Consider the following 21,321-nt stretch of genomic DNA (forward strand, 5'->3'; position numbering starts at 1 on the left):
GATTCAAGCAATACTGTGCATATTTGAAATTCCTGGGCTATCAAATAAACTTGAAAATTCAAATGAATGGTGAATGTGTAATACCTAAAATATAAGCCATTCTGATCATTTCAACAGACACATCAAGAAAACTATGCCTTGAAGCATTTGTTAAAAATTGTAAGAGAGAGTGTATTCAGTACATCAGACAAAAGTAATGCTATTTATTAACCACACTTCTTTCAAATTGCCAAAGGCTCTTGTATTCACTGGATAAAGAGTCTGAAATTCTGAATGAAAAAATCTGAATTTGTAATAACGGTGTGTGTAAGTGAGAGAGACAGACAGACAGACAAGGTGAGTGAGGGAATATCTTTTCAGACCAACTTCTGTTGATGACGGAGACAAGAGCTCTTCCTCAGGTCTGTGAGGTGTCTCTCTATAAACGTACACCTAGCACAATGGAGCCTGATCTCAACTGAGGGTACATCAATACTAAAATAACAAAACTAAAAACTTCACGGCAACAACTGTCAGAGCTTGGGTCAATTGACTCGGACATGCACTATGGGACTAAATTTAGTGCTGCAGATGTTCACACTTGGGCTGGAGCCTGGGCTCTGAGACCCATCCACTTTGGTGGGTTTCAGAGCCCAGGCTCCAGCCAGAGTGGGAATGTCTATACTACTATTTTTAGCCTTGTAGCAAGAACCTGAAGGTAGGTCTACAGTGCAGTCAGACAACCTCAGCTGGGCCATGCCAGCTCACTCAGACTCACTGGGCCTAGGCTAAGGATCTGTTTAATTACATTGTAAATGTTCAGGCTCTGGCTGCAGCCCAAGCTCTGGGGCAGTGGCTCTCAACCTTTCCAGACTACTGTATCCCCTTCAGAAGTCCAACTTGTCTTGTGCACCCCCAAGTTTCACCTCACTTAAAGACTACTTGCTTACAAAAATCAGACATAAAAATATAAAACCGTCACAGAACACGATTACTGAAAATTTGCTTACTTTCTCATTTTTACGATATAATTCTAAAATAAATCAATTGGACTATAAATATTGTCCTTTACATTTCAGGGTATAGTATATAGAGCAGTATAAACAAGTCATTGTTTGTATGAAATTTTAGTTTGTACTGACTTCGCTAGGGCTTTTTATGTAGCCTGTTGTAAAACTAGGCAAATATCTAGATGAGTTGAGATGAATTATTTTTCAAATAGAATTTTATTCAGTAACAAAATCAATGCAAAAAAAATCTGAGCAATTTAAAACAAATACATTAAAAACTGAATAAATTAATGGAACAGAACTTTAGGAGAAAGAACATTCATGTCTATTTTACCTGCACGTACAGCAACTGGGGCTGTCACAAGTGTATGTGAAGCTGTGGTTGTCCTTAATGTCCTCCAGGATGGAGTGATAAAGGTAGGGATGTGGCCCCTGATGCCATGTGGAATGCTGGAGGGAGTGCGGGGGGAGGTGCTGCAATGGAGTTTTCTGTGGATTGTTGAACCTGTAGGTCCACAAGAGTCTGCAGCATCTGTTTGCAGCTGGAGAAGCCACATTATGTCCTGGTGCATCTCCCTCTCCTTTTCCTGCGGCGTGTCCTGGGCCGTTCTCCTGTCTGCTCTTTCCTTCCCACTCAGTCTGCAACATTCACCCTCCAGGCCCGTTGCTCACTGTCTGATACAGCCCTGGCTTGCAGGATCTCAGTGAACATGTCATCCTGAGTCCTCCTTAGACACTTCTGCTTCAGAGAGCTTATGCATGGCACCACTCAGCTCCAGCCATGGTGAGCACGGCCTGCTGGGGGGAGGGAAATGAGGAAGGAGTTGCTCAGTTGCACGAAACTATGAGTATAGGGCAATGGCTGTAGTGATTTTAGTAGATCTCTCACTCCCGAGAATAACCAAGGCACAGAGAGAGCAGCTGCTTCTGGCATCCCAAAGCTGATCGGGCCCGTATGCTGTTATGCCTATGTATTACAATGGTGTCTGCCAATGTTATCACTGACTAGTGTGGGAAAGTGTCCTACTACACAGGAAGAAATAAGGTTGCAATCCCTAGAAACCTTTGGGAGAGTACTGCAGTGTAACCTCCGTGAAAGGTTCATTGCGATCTCTCTGGAGGATACAAGGGACAATCCTGTATAAACAAGCTGCTCCGCATGGTCCCCCCTGCCTAAATCCTAGAGGAATGTAAAGCAGATAACGATGTTACTTATCTTTGCTATATCGCCACCTCTTCTAGTACTAGTAAATTAATGAAAATTCAATAGCTGTGTCTGTTAAATTGGAGGCACCATCAGTACATCATTGTAATGGGAAATACAATTCCACACTTACCCAAGCTTCCTTCCCCTGCTTTGGGCTCTTCCATGCTGATCTGCTGGCACTGCCTGGACTCACGCAGTCTCAAACAGGTCCTGGCTTGCAGCATAGCTTAAACCCCTGCTAGCAGGTCCCCCATCCTCTTCCTCCTCCACCCTCCCATCCTCTCTGATCACACCAGGGGCCTGTGACTCGGGTTCCTCAGAGGTATCCAGAGTGTTCTGTGGGCTGGTGGTGGTGTCTGTGCCAAGTATGGAGTGCAACTCTTTGTAAAAGCAGCGTGTCTACAGCTCAGCACGGGACTGATCATAGGCCTCCTTGGCCTTCTGATACGCTGCAGCACTTCCTTCGCTTTCACATAACAATGGTGCTGATACCTGTCGTACCTCTTCTCCTGCATCCTCCCATACAATCTGCTCGTAGATGTCCACATTTCTGGGGCTGGTCCATGGCTGTGCAAGCACAGCCTCTTCTCCCCACAGGCCCGGGAGAGCCAATATCTCCTGCCTACTCCAAGAAAGGGCATGTCTGGAGCCTGAAGCCAGCATGGTCAGCTGGCCAGTTGCACACAACAATGGAGAGATGCTAGGTATGCTCACCAAGCCAAGCCAGACAATCAGGAAAAGGCATTTTTAAAGGGTAGAGAAGAGCCTTCTGGTCTCCATGACCCTAGGCAGTGGAATTCACAATTTTGACCAGAGCAGTCAGTGCCAGGCATTGTGGGACAGCAGCTGGAAGACTGTTAGGGTCGATATAAGTAACATAGCATCTACACTCAGACTTAGTTGACTTAAGTGCATCGACCATGGCTCAGTGCTGCTCTGGGAGGTGATGTTAGTGCATTGGTGGGAAACAAATTTAAGAGTAGACACATGCACAACTGCGTCGATACAATGCAGCTTACTTCAACCTAACTTTGTAGTGTAGACCAGGCCTGAGTTTATTTGGTCTTGCTGGGGAGAAAAAGGTATATCTGCAGGAGGCATAAATTCTGTGATATCATTAGTAATTTCTTATTATGGGATCACAAAGAGGGATCCGTTTTCAGATGTACAGAAAGAAGCAGGAGCTGATTTAATTGACAAAAGCAAGATCCAATGTCCACGCCAATTTCCCTAGTAATAAACAAGAGAATAAACACCACTATCACCCCCTAAAAACCAGGAGGAGCTACACACACTTAAATTAGTTTCCATTTTAGAGATAATACTGGTGTCAGCAGTATTCCTCATTGTAAGCATAGCAAATACATAATCACACAGAGTACAGCTATTCTTTGCACAAGTCGTCATTTATTTACAGAATGGGAGAAAGTTGTGTTTCTCACTTCCTAAAACACAGCACTAGTAATTAGGTTCCTGTGAAAGCGATAGATTTATGACCAATGATTACATAAAACTGAAAGAGCTATCATCCTATTTCCATTTATCCTGCAGTATACTTGAAAACTGTTATGATCTGGCAGAGACTGTAATTGGAATTCTAAATAGCTTTGCTGGTTTTTATTTAACTCATTACACCAAAGAACCTTAAACCATCCCAGGTCTGATTTGCACAAGGCCTAAGCACACATGACTTCAAATGAAGTTATGGGGAACTATAGCTACTCAGCACTTCCATAAATTAAGCCCCATTCTTTACACTGGACATAGAAAAAAAACATTCTTCTTGCACACAGTCACTAACTAGGCAGCAAATAGCTTTTCCCAGTGCTGTACACCCCAGCTGATCCTGCAGCAGCAGTGATGCTAAAATATCCATTCCAAAGACTGCAGTGAGAAACTATGGTGCAAATTCACAAATAATTAAACCAAAAAAGCCATGTTAAATTTTACATATTTAGAAACAAAAGGAAAGTCCAAAAAATGGGTACCACATTTTAAAAGGCAAATATTTTTCTTTAGAGAGATTGTAAAAAATACAATTTTTTAAAAAATAACTAATAAATTAGAATGTTGGCTGCTGCACAGAAGTGGCAGCACAAGGTTCCCAAAAAATTCTTGATCTTTCAAGGTGACTGTCATGGCCAGATGGATGCCCCAAAGGTCTGAAGCACACAGCTGCCTTTGGAGAACTTTTACAATAAACCCCACCCACCTTTCGTTGTTTTCATGTAGTGGTAAAGTGTTTAATAGTGTTCCATTAGTAAGCACTTACTACAGTACAGTAATGACGTAAAGCGTATCAGCAACATGAATGAAGGGAACCAGACATGGCTAAGGGAATGTCTACACTACAATCTTAAGTTGACCTCTGTTAGGTAATTACTGTGATGGCTGATGTCCACACTATGCTCCTACACTCAGTTACCAGAAGCACTTCCAATGACTGAAGAGGAGCGGGGGGGGGGGGGGCACTGCTAGGCACAGTTCTCAGCTCCGCACAGCTCCCCACCTTCTCGCCTCACCAGTACCAGCTGGGGGGAAGCCACCTGGGGGCTTCTCACCTCCAGCTGGTAGATCCGCACCTGGAGTCCAGTCGGCTGCTGTGCTCCTGGCAGGGAGCAGGGACCCCAGGAGGCAGCAGGGCTCCCTGTGTGGAGCAGGGAGCCCAAGCAGCAGCCCAAGCCAGAAGCCTGGGTGGCAGCCCAACTTGGAGCAGAGACCTATCAGCAGCTGGACTGGGGAGCCTGGAGCCAGCTTTCTTGACAATTTCACAGCTACAGCAGAGCCATGAAATTGACAGCCAACAGCCAATGTGAGGAACTCAATGTCCATAGGGATACTACGTTGCCCGAACTACACCAACATAAGCCCTATGCCTCTTGTGGAGTTGGAATTATGTCGGTGTAGTAGGGAACTTACATCGGCGGGAGTAAGGCTGTAGTGTAGAGACTGACATAGTTAGGTCGCTAAAGGCAGCTTATGTCGACCTATCTCTGTAGTGTAGACCAAGCCTAAGTCAATGGTTTTCTCTGAATGATTAGGTTTCTGTTTTGCAGTTTAAAATATTAGATGAAGGATAATACATCATCTCACCCACACACATCAAGCAATTCATTGTTATGTTCCTCATTGCAACTCAGCTACATTGCCCATATGTAATATGTATTTTATACTACTCCAGGGACATGCATTTTCTCTCATATCACTGTGCAGAATTATGCTTGGAAAGGTTTACAAATCCCTCAAAATTTGGTAATGGTCCCACCAAAGCATTTATAGACCTTGTTAAAAGCTGGTAGGTTTTGAAAACAAATGTTTAGTATAAATGGTAATGCTTCTTTTTTAGTGTTCATGGAGGAAATGTTTAATAATTTAATACAAAAGATAATTCTCAGATAAAAATTACATTAGGATGGAGTTAAAGCTGAGAATATTTCAGTGCAAAAAAAATTACCAGAAACAAGGATTACAAAGCCAGAAAATTCAGAGATCAGGTTAAACTTAAAAGAAATCCAAACAAGTTAAGGTCTGCAAATGCTCAGTTCAGGCATCAAAATAACACTAACTCAGCCCCAGTAGTGACACCATGCGGGGGAGGAGGTCCGGGAGGAGAGAGCCTCATATGCCTTTAAAACTCAGTTTCATGTAAATCACACACTAAATTGCTTTAACCTCTATATTAGAGTGAGATAGTATCATTATATAGTTATTGCATGGTATGACTTTAGATGGTGTATAGCTATTCCCAGGTCAGGCACTAGCCTCTAAAAATCATGTGGAAATCCAGCTGTGGGAGAAAAGGAAAAAATGGTAATCAGAATGTTGTGATTTTATGTCTGATCTCTCTCATGAACTATTAAAGCTAGCAATATGTTTTAAACCACTAAAAAGCTAGAACTCACAGCATGTGATGCTCTGGTGATGCTCTGCATATGCATTAATATGTGCACTAGTAAAAGTTACCTTCGTGCAAACAAGCACAAAGATTTCTGAAAGTTTGTACCAATTTCTAAAAAATTTTGAAATATGTCAAAAGCCTAAGTCTATGGCAAATATGATTTCTCAAAGAAAACCTTGAAGTCTCAAAAATAAATAAATAAATGAAATCACACGAGTAAAAGTGCAGACAAAGTACCTGACAAGTTCTGCAAGAGGAAAACATTTTCATTCTCTGGTCTATGAAACACCTGAACAGAATTCCCCAAAAATTCACTTCTGGGATGGTAAAGTAGTCTCAGACCAAATGGAATTTTTTCAGACATTTAAAAACACCTGAAAATAGGATCTTGAAATGGAAGTGCTTCCTCAGCAAGAATGGCACTGTGCATTTAAGTCTGCAAGCTGCTGAGAACTCCGGCCAAAACCAGCTACACACTTTAACATGTGCTTAGCTAGAAGTACGTGTGTAGTCCCAGTAAAATCAATGCAGTTACACCACAGTAACCAAGAGAAGAATCCAGCCACTCTGTGTTTATCTTAAAGACATAACAGAAAGTCAAGAACAGCTACTATGCTTGTTCAAACAGAAATGAATGTAAGTTTAAACATTTTGCACATAGTGACAAGCCCATCTAGTGACATGAAGGGCCCACCCTGTCAAGGGAAAAATGCAGTTAATCCCTAATTAATCTACAATGACAAGTCTTTTAGATTTTAGAATTAAATTCCGACTACTCTACCCAGAACAAGCTATGTCTGAATCACAGATGGGATCTGAAGCCCACTAAATAGCTCATGATATGCCAAACACCATACATATCAAGAGCCAATTATATTAATTCCGTTCATTTAGTCTCAAGCTATTGCTGTATGACTCTTCCTTCTTTGCTGTTTCTTAGCAACAAAATTTTGCTCTCATTTGCAGTGGATGAAAATGAGTAAATATTTCCACAGACTCCAAAGAACATCAGAACAATTATTTATTTAAACTGAGACACTGGTGTGCATGACATTTTCCAGACAAACAACAAAACCTCCACAAGGAGTTTACAAGCTAAGGCCCCAATCCAGCAAAGACTTATGCACATGCTTAACTTTGAACATATTTACGTTTTTTCAGAATCAGAACCTAAATGATTTCTAACACAATAAGCTAAGCAGTGGAGAGGGGCTCAGGGAGGGTTATAGCCAGTAAGATATTGTGAGGTCTTCTTATTGTGTATGCTGTCATATACACAATCTTTTATAAATTACATTAAAATTTAAGAGTGGTAGCTGTGTTAGTCTGTATCAGCAAAAAGAACGAGGAGTACTTGTGGCACCTTAGAGAGTAACACATTTATTTGAGCATAAGCTTTCGTGGGCTAAAACCCACTTCATCAGATGCATGCAGTGGAAAATACAGTAGGAAGATATACACATACATACACACACACACCACGGAAAAAATAGGTGTTGCCATACCAACTATAATGAGAGTAATCAGTTAAGGTGAGCTATTATCAGCAGGAGAAAAAAACCTTTTGTAGTGATAATCAGGATGGCCCATTTCCAACAGTTGACAAGAAGGTATGAGAAACAGTAGGGGAAAAAATTATCATGGGGAAATAGTTTTACTTTGTGTAATGACCCATCCACTCCCAGTCTTTATTCAAGCCTAATTTAATGGTGTCCAGTTTGCAAATTAATTCCAATTCAGCAGTTTCTCGTTGGAGTCGTTTTTGAAGGTTTTTTGTTGTAGATTGAGACTTTTAGGTCTGTAATCGAGTGACGAGGGAGATTGAAGTGTTCTCCAACTGGTTTTTGAATGTTATAGCTCTTGACATCTGATTTGTGTCCATTTATTCTTTTACATAGACCCTGTCCAGTCTGCCAATGCACATGGCAGAGGGGCATTGCTGGCACATGATGGCATATATCACACCCATTTTTCATGTTCTCTGTGTATATGTCTTCCTACTGTATTTTCCACTGCATGCATCCAACGAAGAGGGTTTTAGCCCATGAAAGCTTATGCTAGAATAAATGTTAGTCTCCAAGGTGCCACAAGTACTCCTCGTTTTTTATTAAAATTTAAGACAGTGGCCAGCAATGATCAGGATGGCTAGCAACCAACAACAGGAACAAGCTGTTTAACTGCTACAAAATAAAACCAGTAAGTGACAGAGGAAAAAAAGAGCCAGTTCATTTCTGTTTATTATTTCATGTTCTGGATTTTTGGTTTCTGTTATCACTTTTTAATTCACCATCTTTGTGGCCATGGGAATTTCCACAGCACCAGCAAACATGGAACCAAAATGAATCATAGCGTGTGCGATTCGCTGATTTGCTATCCAGTGCTTGCCACGGGGATGTAGTACCAGAAGCCCCAGGTTCCCCTCCAAATCTCTAGAGGGAAGCAGCCTTAGCACACTTTCATTTAATAATTCCATTGTTCTCTGCCCTGAAAGCCACAGCTTTTCTAGGGCTTTGGGGTTTTTGTTTTTGTTTTTAAACCTAGAAGCATTTGACAGAGAACTCTTGCAGAACCAGAGACTATGAAATCACAATATGAGACTGAAACCCCAAACTGAGAAGGGAGGGGATTTTCCAGTAGACTGTTTAAAATCCATGACTTGTTTTTGTTAAATCCGTTCACCCTGTGAAAGATTCAGCCTTCATCGTTATTAGTATTTATTTATATTACCTCAGCCTAGGAGGCCCAATCCTGGATCACGATCCCATTTAAGACAGACACTGTATACATACAGAACAAAAAGATGGTGCCTGCCCCCATGGGCTTACAATTTACCCAAACTCTCTACATCTCAGGGCTCAGAAAGCTTACCTCCCCAATTCTCTAGACCTCCGAGGGGTTATCAAGCAGAAACTGAAAAGACAAGACTTGATATTTGGGATATTTCTATGATAAAGACAAGCAAAAAGAATTTTTCAGGCCTCCTTTATACACAATAAAGAGCAAGTTGTGTCCCCTTTGCCCAGCTGCTCTGCCTCACAAATGGGAAGACTCTGGGAACTAGAGGATCAGAATTATCAAGGATTTCAATGCTTTTGATGCAACTGAAAACTCCCCTGTGAAGAGCACGGGAACTATCTGTGGACATGTCAACATTAGAAGCACTTTACCAGTATAGCTATACCCATATACTATATTATGCTGGCAAAGCACTCCTAATGTGGACACAGCTTATATAAACAAAGCTGCCCTTTTACAGGAATACCTTACCCCACCACCCTCAAACAAATCTAGCTATCCCAATTAAAGTGAAGTTTTGCTTTTATAATTAGGTCCACACTAGGGGTTTCTATCAACACAGCTACGTCAATCAGGAATCGCAGCTCTTAATACTCCTGACCAATACAGCTATGCTAGCAGAAGCCTGTAACGTAGACACAGTCTGTATTTTTATGAATATTGTGGAAACCTCTATTTGATTATGAGTGTGTGACTTCTATAGAGAAGCCTAAGGGTTAACTCAGTCCTATGAGGCTCTGTAAGACCACAGGAAGGCAGATGAGGGTGAATTAAGCCCAATCTCCAATACTTGATGAGAAAGACAACTATCAGTACCAGTGGAACTGGTGGATCCAGCTTGTAATCTTCCTCGTCTATAGGGTCAGAAGGAAGTTCCAGTTGCTCTCTTGGACAAGAGAGGTGATGTGACACCCTGTTAGATCACACAGTCCCTGGGTATCATGCACAGGCATTTCATGGGCACCAATAGGAAGGTCAAAGCTGGGTTGTGGAGGTCCCCAAAGGATGGGGCACCTCCAGTCCCAAGGAGAGTGTCCCGATTTGGGTAGGGATGCTGGTTCCAGGAAACTCTTGACCTCCTGTCTGGACAGATCTCGTTGGTGGAAGCAAGGATGGTTCCTCCAGAATATCTGATTTTCCGATTATAAGAAGCTCAAATCTCGCTCAATCAGCAGTGCCAATGGTTCTGTCAAAGTAAAGTCATGGCTAGTAGACAGGAAGGGGGTAAACTTCTCCCAGAGCCAGTGTCTCTTGGTGGAGACAAAATCTCCCTGGTGAGGTTCAGTCCTGACAACCAGTGCAGATCCAGGAGAACAAACACATTCACTGAAGTGGTGTATCTTTCCATTCTCCTTGGGTCACCCATGGGTTTGTCAGCCCATACAGACAGAGCTGAAGTAGGAAGGTTCTGAGTTGGCAGATCCACAAGGGACTGGGATGGTACCCCAGTGGCTCAGGTTCCTGACGGATGCTCTTTGTTGGTACCAGCAGTTCACGGTCTCTTGATCTGGACAGTACTGCTAGCAATGGCACTGCCAGTGCAGAGTCCGGTAGCAGCAGAGCCTTGCTCCTATGCTCCTTTCTATCATCGACATCCTAAGCCTTTGGAAGCTGGGCACGAAGACCTGCCCGACCTGGAAGGGGTGAGGGTGGGATCCGTCCTCTTTGGACTGGACTTAGAAGGGGATCTGCTCTTGTGCTTATGAGACTGTGCCCTGCTCTCCTGCAGAAATCCTGAGAGGTTCCACAGGTGTAGTCTCCTGCATTAGACTTCATGGTAGGAAGCGTGCTCTTTGATCACTCTGGCCAATGTACTGCAGGGTTCATCCAGCCTGGGTCTGATTGAGGCCTCTTAGCCTTCTCCATTAGGTGCTTTTTAAGCCAAAATGCTTGCACCTATCAGGTCCAGCTAAGAAAGGAGCGACAGGTGCTGCACCTGCCAGAGATATGCACTTCTCCAAGGCAGTACAGGCGTGCTGGTGGTCATCACTGATCAGGAAGATACAGAGACAGGAGATGCAGCTTTTCAAGCTTGCTATACTGTGCATAATCTAATTCCCATACTGGGAAGCCAGAGGGATCCCCAGGGTGGGGATTGTAACTACCCACTAGCTATACTAATAGAGTGGTCCCCAAGGTGGCACCCGCCCGGGGCATTTTTATTCGCCTGCAGGACACCCCACTGCCAAAATGTTGCAGCCAAGCGCAGCCACCAGAGAACCACCCGCCAAAATGCCACCGAGAAGCATTGCCGCTTCTCGGCGGCATTTCGGCAGCAATGCTTCTTGCCACTGCCGCTTCTCGGCGGCATTTCGGTGGCCGGTTCTCCGGCGGCTTTTCGGTGGCGGGGTGTCCGGTACCCGCCACAGTCTTCTGGGAATAGCAATATGCTATTCCCACAGAAAGGTTGGGGACCACTGTACTAATAGAACCATTAACACTAATTACACTAAAGATAACACTAATAAACTTTGAAATATTTACAGGTTTGAAGGCAAAGGAGAAGTTCTGGACACTAAAGGTTCCAATTCAAGCCATACAGCAGTAAGAAGGAACTGAAGAGGTGGTCGGTCCACCCAATACTACTCCATAGATCCTAGATGCAGAACACAAGCAGAGCAGGGGTGCAGACACGGATCAACAGACACTGCTTTCAAAAGTTCTCAAGTCTCAAGTGCATGGAGCACACATGTACCGATAGGGAATGCACAGAGGAACCAGTTCTCAAAGGAGGCTAAGTTTATGTAAGGCAATATGCTTTAAGCCTTAAAGCTTTTGTTATTTTTAACCTTCTCTCTGTTTGTGCTGCACATTACATAAAGCAGACTTTGTTTTGAACAAGCTGTTTTCTGTCATTTCTGGAGAAGATTCCATAGCAGGTGTCAAAAACAGATATGGTTGGTCAACATGGGGTACTGTAGACTGGTGATCCAGTCTAAAAGTGAGGTGAATCAGAGTTCCACTCAGAGAAATGCACATATAGGTCTGCCACTTGAAAGAAGTACCCAAAAAGAGATTACAGATGAAGTTCACCCCAAACCGTAACATCCTCCTGAAGAGAATAATTTTGACATTTCTCTCCCTCTCTCGTTGAATATTAGCGCTACATTTTTAGAGCTGGAATAGTTATACGCACTGATTTATCAAGACAGTTCTTGTTCACAGTACTCCTTGAAGTCATGTGTTCCTTTTTTATTGCTCTTGATGTTATTTTGTTTAATGTCAGACCATTCTCTACAGGCCTAATAGATGGAATTTTAATTCTTAAAACTATAAATAAAATCAGAAGAGCAAGCCCACATGGATTCACTCCACACAGTTGCTCAAGTGAGCAGGACTTATAGGAAGAACTTTGCCCATCTAGAAATGCTGATGAACCTCGGACACCCAGGAAGGAGAAGATCAGACAAAGGGAGGGGTGTCGCAGGACTTTTGTTGTCTTCAAAAATCTGTAACTCTCAGAGTAAAGTCTCTGCGGCCAAGAAATTCCCTTACCAAGCCTGTGTTCCATCCTTTCCTACCCCATTGTCCCCAAAGGGACGAAATTAGAAGTCCAAAGTGCCCACAGCCTAGATGGAGAGAGTGCAAGCAATTGGGAGGGGACATTCAGGAGGTTATCGGGCAGCAGTGCCCCATGTCCCAAGGAAAGACGTTGGGCAAGAAGTCTGAGCCCAGGAGTGTGCTCTATGGCTAAAAACAGTGACAAGACTCTACCCTGACCTAGTTGGCTTGGAAGTGCATGGGACCCAGAGACTGGGTCCACTCGCATCTCACTGGTGAACATGCAGAATACAACTGGGTCGGTTGTAACACTTAGCACTGGTCATTTTAAAAATTTAGCTTGTGCGTCCTTTGGTGATAAGAGCAGGGAGTTTATTTGGAGTAGGTATGTAAGTGTGGAGGGAGAAATCACCTTTTATAGAATCACACGACTAGAAGGGACCTTGATAGGTCATCTAGTCCAGCCCCCTGCACTCATGGCAGGACTATTATCTCTAGTCCATCCCTGACAGGTGTTTGTCTAACCTGCTCTTAAAATCTCCAATGATGGAGATTCCACAGCCTCCCTAGGCAATTTATTCCAGTGCTTAATCACCCTGACAGGAAGTTTTTCCTAATGTCCAACCTAAACCTCCCTTGCTCCAATTTAAGCCAATTGCTTCTTGTTCTATCCTCAGAGGTTAAGAAAAACAATTTTTATCCTTCCTCCTTGTAACAACTTTTTACACACTTGAAAACTGTTATGTCCCCCCTCAGTCTTCTCTTTTCCAGACTAAACAAACCCAATTTTTTCAGTCTTCCCTTATCTTCATTTCTTCATTCCCCAACATATTTTATAACACTCGGGCAGAGTTTAGACAGTATCATATGCTAGACCTTGTATGTGAAGTAGAGAATTTTAAATGGAAAGTTATCAAACGTTATTTGTCTGTGCAATTTGTTTGGCCACTGTTTCGGATTTCCCAGTTTCACCAGATCCAGCAGATTCCCACCCAGCCTTAGCTCGCTCCAAAGCAGGCTTTCTGCACAATGACATCTTTTTATTGGTGGAAGCATAACAGTAAATCTCACTACTCCCTCAGGAAGGCTGAAAGTTCATTAGTTACTCAATGAATAGTGATAGCTGCTATTAGGCACTCAAATATTTCTTAAAATGCTATTTGCCACTTCCTGGCATATTCCACGCACCGAGAGAGAACTCATACAGCCTACCCCTTTGCCTAAATTGTAGGAGAACCCACAGGCATTGTCTAGAAAGGGAAAATCCAGAAACCCACAGTTACGATTTTAAATCCTACTATTATAGTACATTAACAATTGATGGGGTGGGGAGGACAAACAAAAAAAACCTGCTCACCGTGCAGACAGAGGCTTCATCCCCGATTTTCACTCTATTCACAGTCAGTAGCTGCTCCAGCAGGCTGATTCTGTTTAGAAGCCAGGAAAATGCCAGCAGTAACTCCCTGCTACCCTGTGAGCCGTCGGAAGGGAGCTGATAGAATTCTGGCCTGCCATAGCCATGGTACCATAACACTGACTTTACAAACCTAATTTGGGTGCCTGAAAAGTAGAAAAGCAGGAAAATGTGTCACATTGCACTACCCACCCTTTTCCAGGAACAGCTGCTTCCCAGAGAAAATTAACCACATTTTGTATCATACTGAGGGTAAGGAGATTGATGTTCTCTGGTTAGGCATGAACAGATACAGTACAGGCAGCAAGAATTCAAGCTTCCCCTATGCTGCCCCACCCTGACACGCTGGAACCACCTCTATAGAGGGGAATAGAAATTCAGTCTCCAGACCCATTCAGCCCTTCGCCTCTCAGAGACTAACAAGGCCAATTTGCAACTGGCTTGCAACTGGTGGGTGCCTTTCCTACTAGCCACTGGACTCAAACCGACCCTCCTTTCATATGGGCCACCACACACGCTACAAGATGGCAACTCTTCTAGGTCACTGTTGACCTGAGGTGGATCAAAACCTAGAGATGAAAGGTTCCACAGCCTACTACAAATCTCTGAGCACCAGTGAGCAAATAAAGTTACAGTAGCATACACACAACAGGCATAGCAGACTGCAGAGACTGCATTTTGTGCTCAGCTATATTCTCTTCAATTTTCCTTCATCATGGATTTTACCTGACAATTGCAATGTGACCTGAAGAGAGGTTTGCATAGCTTGAAAGCTTGCCTCTTTCACCAACAGAAGCTGGTTCAATGAAAGATATTACCTCACTCACCTTGTTTCTCTCAATTACAATGCAAATACTATGGATTGTAAAGAAAGTCACTTCACTAGGGGAGAAAAAGAAAAGGTTAAACCAACAAATAAAGTTTCTTCCTTTCCCAACTGAAGTGTTTCAATATCTCCATGTTGTTTCACCACAAAGCATCAGTAAACCCAAACTCAGGGCCCCACGTAGTCAGTGCTTAACTTCCATGTCCTCTATCGCATCTGCACATTCCTCATTTGCCTACTCCCTGTCACTTGCATGATAAACTTCTCGTCTGGTCACATGCATTGTGAGCTTTTTCCCCTGAATGCTGTTGACTAATGAAGCTCAAAATAACAATGCCTGACTTCCAAAGAAAAAGCATGAATGGAAAGAAACACCTGTGACTCTAGAAAGGTTATTTGTTAATCTTAAAAAAGAATTCCTTGGGGAAAAGTGTCTAACCACATCATTTGAGCTGTGAAACGTTAAGGGAGTTTTGCATGCTAGGGGCAATCATACAAAGCTAAGACACAGCCACTAGAAGCCCGAAACTTGAACGTACTTGTTACATTCGAATAGCACTCATTACACTTAAACAGCAGCACATCCTTAACAGTAGTCAGTAAGTAGCTGCCTGCACTGGCAAGAGCTAGTAAATCTACACAGGCAGTAAACCCACTCCATTTCTCAATTTGGAAAGGAGAGTCTTTAAAAAGTGGTAGGAACCAAGCTAACTCTCAGCAGTGGACTGTTTTGAGCACTGTATCAAGAACTGGCCTAACCTGATGACAGTTTGTGAACAAAATCATGAAAAAATAGATGGCTGTCACAGCCAAAGTTCTCAACACTGGGCTTAAGAGAAATGTTGAACACATGCTGACTACCCCTGAAGCCTATTTCTGTAGCCTTGAACAAAATGCAGAGAAATAACTGTTTTATTGCTGATGGTGTTGAAATTTGGAAGGAACTGAGTGAGATCTTAAAAAGAGAAATATGCAATGACAGAGTTAAATTACAAGCATTAAAAAAAAAAAAAAAAGAATGGGACAAGCACTATCTCCAGCTCATTTTCTTGCAAATATTTTCAATACTTGGTACCAGGGTCAAACCTGAACTCCTGAAGAAGAGGAGTTGGCTATGGCATGGACATCCAGCAATCATCCCTCCATAATGCCAACCATAATAAACTTCAGAGCTAAGGCTGAACCATTCAAGAAATATATGTTTGCTGATGATGTTTTAAAGAAAGTCACACCAGTGACTTGGTAGAAGTCACTTAAGCACTTGGATTTAGAGACTGTTGAAGTGATAATCTCATTTTTAACTGCAGTAGCTTCTTCTGCCGGTGTAGAAAGAATATTTTCTTCCTTTGGACTAATTCATTCCAAATTGAGAAATCGTTTGGGACCTGAAAAAGCAGGAAAGCTTGTTTTTCTTTTCCAGACTATGAACAAACAGGAAAATGAGGGTGAAGACGACTGAGTTAGCTGCAGAAGCCAATATTTTACATATCTCATGTTGACCTGGCTGACAGTCGATTTAATTTGTTTTGTTTTGTTTTTTTTAATATTTCATTTAACTATTTTAGTTAAAAAGTTTTAACAAAAACAAACCTGATTTTAAAAAACTTACATGTTTAACTAAATTCAAAAATTCATATGCTTGTTTTGTTATAATATTATATGTTTGCTGTTGAAGAAAAAAATCCAGAATCCATACCATTGTTGTTTTAGTTAAATAAAACAATTTAAATATCTGTCTGGTGATGTTCTCCTCCTAATACAGCATGGCAAGAAAATCCTCCAAATACTAATGATTAACCTGTTGAATTGGAGATAGTTCACCTCCCAATGACTTCATAAATATCTGCTTCAATTACCTTTGGTAAATGAAACAACCAAACAATCATTCATTTTCTGATACAGCTGTAAAACTAATCTGAAAAGTTACAAAATAAATCACTTTAAAAATGTATAGTGTGTACCTTCTAAAAATGAAACCTACATCTGTCTGAGTTGTGAAGAATATGTATTAAGTTTATAACAACCAACAAGAATGCACTTTTATGTAGAAATTGATGATTAAATAGAGTCTTCCTGACTAGTGATTTAAATCAAATTGATTTAAATCAAATCCACCCCGTTTAAAAGAGTGTGAGATGTTCATATGCTATAGCAGTGATGGCCATATAAGTAATCTAATATAGATAGATGCACTCTGCCAAAAGAAGAGTGTGATAGTGTAGAATAGAGAGAAGAATGCTCCTTATATAGCAGATAATGCTAATAACTGCAGTACAATACCTGTTTTTTGGCCAATGCTTTACTGAGGCACTTCATTAAGGTAAGGGAATTTGCACAGAATGGTTCTGTTGATCTTTATAATAAACCCCTCTCAGCATGCACATTCCACTTGAAAAAGAAAGTTTAGTGAATACGGGCCAAGCTGTGATACAGCACTCATGTTGTGCCCTTCCTTTTTACGACGCCTGCAGAACCCTTCCAATGAATTACAGCTTTGTATTCAACAGAGAACTACACATTATTCTGAGTTTATGCATGATAGGAAGAAAGAAATGTGAGTCAAGGCAAGGAATGAAAATGGATGCATTACTTCGTGTGCTCAGGCAAAAGCCACCTGTAGAGATGCCACAAATCAGAGTTATTAAGGAAAATTATTGCTGCAGAAAAACAGTTCTGGTTTGACAGGTGAGAATGAAAGAGATACAATAGCTACAGAGCTCTTTTTGGCAGTATCAAAATTGCTACACCAAAAGATAACTGACATGTCAAAAGGCAGATCCCACTGGCATTTTAAGAGAGTTCATGCAGATTGTAAGCTAATGGAAAGAGCAGTATGAAGGTACTGGCCGTGACTTCATTAAAGTTAATGCCAGAGTTCCAATACAAGGCTGACTTTGACTCACTCTCTAACTTACTTGATGAAGGAACTATTGTTCTGAATTTTGGGGGTATGTATGAACTTTTTTCCCCCAGAAGTTTAGGATAAGAAATAATTATATAGAGAAAGAGGGAAAATATTCTCTTCCAAAACAGGATGACTTCCAAGATTTTCCAGCCACTGAACACTGGGGAGATTTGTTGGTGTGTGGTTTGGTTTTAGTTTTGGGTTTTCTGCACAAGTGCAACAGCTCATTCATTTTAAACACACTGTCTGTAGTACATAATACTTTCTAAATGATTTCCCAAATTTGAAGTTATGTACTATCACTCATTAAAAATATGACAATCTTTTTCCATATGAAGTATAAAGTGACCATTGGTCACTCCATAATTACGATTGTTTAAAACAGGAGTTTGAATCCTCCCTAAAATTCACATACATAGTAAAAGTGACTTGAAAACCCATATGCTAGTTCACAAATTGGGGTATAGCCTGTAGTATAAATCTGAGGGTCATTTAATCAAAAGGTTTCAGAGTGGTAGCCATGTTAGGCTGTATCAGCAAAAACAATGAAGAGTCATTGTGGCACCTTAGAGATTAACAAATTTATTTGGGCATAAGCTTTCATGGGCTATAACCCACTTCATCAGATGCATGGAGTGAAAAATACAGTAAGCTGTATAAATATTACAGCACATGAAAAGATGGGAGTTGCCTTCCCAAGTGGGGGGTCACTGTTAACTAGACCAATTCAATTAAGGTGGAAGTGGCCTATTCTCAACAGTTGAGAAGAACGGGTTGAATCTCAAGAGGGGGAAAATTACTTTTGGAGTGCTAACGAGGCCAATGCAAAAGGATTCCCAAGCCAATCTCTCTCCAAAATGACCAGTTTTTAAAATTTGGAAAGTCTATCACTTTTTTGGAACACATGCTGAATAAAAACACATGGGCAGAAACCACAGGATACTTGTATCCTTGGGATACCCTGCAAGAGCTAGTGTCTGGAACAATAACCAGTTCCAAAACTTAACAATAGAAAATAACTAGAGGTTGTTTTGGTCCTACAAGTGGCAAGGATTGCTCAGATCTCTGGCAATGCGCACAGACTCCAGGTCAAAACTCAGAGAGCAATCTCAGAGAAAATACTTTTAGTCTAAAAGGTGCACTGGCCTGGGAGCCAGGAGACTGTGAAATTAAGTGTCCTCCTCCACTGACTGCTTTTAATATTTGTGTGCACTTCATAACTTATACTGACCAAGGCGTGATACTCCTGTTCTAGGGCCAGGAAATTATTACTTTCCCTCAATTTTACAGATAAGGTAACTGAGAAGTTACACAAAGAAGGGAAGGATGGCCCAGTTGTTAAGGTACTAGTCTAGGTCTCGGAGACCCAAGTTCAATTCTGCTACAAACTTCCTGTGTGACAATGGGCAAGTCACTTAGTCTTTCTGTGTCCCAGATTGTCATCTGTAACATGGGATGTTGTGAGAATAAAGTACATTGATAGAACGAGGAGTAATGGTCTCAAGTTGCAGTGGGGAAAGTTTACGTTGGATATTAGGAAAAACTTTTTCACTAGGAGGGTGGTGAAACACTGGAATGCGCTACCTAGGGAGGTGGTGGAATATCCTTCCTTAGAAGTTTTTAAGGTCAGGCTTGACAAAGCCCTGGCTGGGATGATTTAGTTGGGGATTGGTCCTGGTTTGAGCAGGGGGTTGGACTAGATGACCTCCTGAGGTCCCTTCCAACCCTGATATTCTATGATTCTACACTAAAGATTAGGAGGCACTGAGATACTGCAAAAATGGGGGATACATAATAGAACCTGGTCTTGAATATGGCAGACCCAACTTTCGTTCACTTAGCCATGTGATACATGTGCTAAATCTGTATGCTTGGCTATCCTGCCTGTACCACTGCTTTAACCACTAAACCAGACTGCTTGAAATCAAACCAGAAAGAGGAATCCTAATTCCCAAAGTCTAGCAAAAACTGTGCAACTCACTAGCAAAGTGTGTGTCAACTTTCTGATTACAGGTCCATCATGTGCACATGAAGATCTCAAGTTCAGACTCTGCCAACGACCAATGTGGGAGCAATCAGAGTTCCATATGATGGCATTTCTATTTTCCCAATTTAATATTTTAAAAGTCCAATCAGCCTGTAAATTAATAGATTAAAGGCCAAATTATGTGTTCAGCTATGCTTTCTGCATGTCTATCCCTAACAAGGGTGCAAGAGAGACAGCTGAATTGCCTTAGCACATAGGTGCACATGATGGAACTTCAGTGTTAATATCTGTGCATAGCAATTGAAGCAGCAGGAAAAAAAATGATGATCCTGTGATTAAGGCAGTGGACTGGGAACTGAACCAGGGGGAACCAGTGTTCAACTCTTCGCTCAGCCATGGATTTCCTGAGAGATCCTGGCCAAGTCATTTAATCTCTGCTTCATTTTCCACAACTGTAGGCTACTCTGGCTCTTCGGAAGCCTGACAAGCATAGTTTGACTCATGGAGATTTCAGGAGGCAATTTTGGCTGGTTTGGGGCTGAGAAACCTTCTAAGGCTGTGGGAGGATTCCACAGTCACGTCATCCCTGCTTTAGTGAAGGGGCACACTGCAGGGGATCACTGGGGGATATCCGGGGAAGGCATAGCCCTGGGAACTAGCACTGTGTCTGTTGTAATGTATATTTAAATACCAACAGTGATTAAGCTCTTTCGTCTGACAAGATGGTAAAAGAGCCAACCTGTCGCAAGCTTTCTCTGCGACATGGTTCCTGATTATAGCTGTATTTTACATCCTCTCTAAAGTACATACACATAGTGGATTCCTTCTTCACTCCGAGACTTGGCTCCACAACACAGGCTGTATAGCTCTGAGGCACAGTTCATCCATTATAATCCGCAGCCCTAAGGTAGGATTTAATGGCACTTTACTGTGGAGTCAAGTGTCATGTTTGGAAGGAGAAAATAAGAGATTAGAGAGGAAGTAAACCTGTTTTCTGTAATTATCTCTGAGCACTCTGGGGACTTGTAAGGCCAATGCACAGTGTAAATGCAACTGCAGTGACCTGTTAGGTAAAATGCACCAAACAAGCAAGAGCCTACAGCTGATGAGAGAACATCCAGCTTGCCTGACTGACATCTCATTAACATGGATAAAACAAGCTCAGTAAGAATCAACAGCCATCTTCACACCTTTGATGCAAGAATTAGGGTCAATGGGATAAACTGAGATGTTCAGAATGGAGTCTGAAGCCCCTAATGCAGGGAATGGGCTGCTGAGGAAGGGGAGCTCTAAGTCCAGCTCAGGTCACTCCCAGAAACAGAGACAAACCTTACAAGCACTGGGTGGGAAAATACTTTATTACCTATGGTATCAAGCTCAGTCCATCCTCCATCATGGATTTGCTTTAGAAGAGAATACAGCAGCCTCCAAATCTGCAAGCTCTGTGAAAGAACAAAAAGGAAACATCAGCATTCAGAACAGTTGCCATGTATTTGCCTTTAATTACTCAGCACTGGCCATTGTCTTGTATTGCCCTGTGCTTCCTCAGATTAATGGCAATAACATGAAGATTGTGCATTCAGCAAAGGAAAAAGTGTTACAGGATTGTTGACTGCCTGGATCAATTGGGCACCTCTCACACACAACAGCACTGCTTCTAAAAAGGCACAGCCACATACTGCACACTTTATACTTACACTTGTACCAGTTCGTTCTGGGATGCCTGAAAGAAATGTTCTATAATGCTGCAGAAGCAGGGGCTTTAGGGTAATTTGTAAACACGAGGCATTGCATTGTG

The 21,321-nt window shown here is 42.0% G+C and overlaps 1 protein-coding gene across 3 annotated transcripts in view; it reads right to left on the reverse strand.

Annotated features, from left to right (window-relative positions):
* Positions 1 to 21,321, reverse strand: part of TEDC1 (tubulin epsilon and delta complex 1) — a 166,043-nt gene that overhangs the window by 142,808 nt on the left and 1,914 nt on the right. For all 3 annotated transcript variants that reach the window (XM_074960845.1, XM_074960844.1, XM_074960846.1), the window contains exons 2-3: positions 20,887 to 20,965; positions 13,749 to 13,951 (exon numbers count right to left, since the gene is read on the reverse strand). In XM_074960845.1, coding sequence (XP_074816946.1) covers positions 13,749 to 13,951; positions 20,887 to 20,965 — 282 coding nt within the window. The remainder of the gene's footprint in view (positions 1 to 13,748; positions 13,952 to 20,886; positions 20,966 to 21,321) is intronic.

The sequence above is a fragment of the Natator depressus genome, chromosome 8 (assembly GCF_965152275.1).
Source record: "Natator depressus isolate rNatDep1 chromosome 8, rNatDep2.hap1, whole genome shotgun sequence".
Lineage (NCBI taxonomy): Eukaryota > Metazoa > Chordata > Testudines > Cheloniidae > Natator > Natator depressus.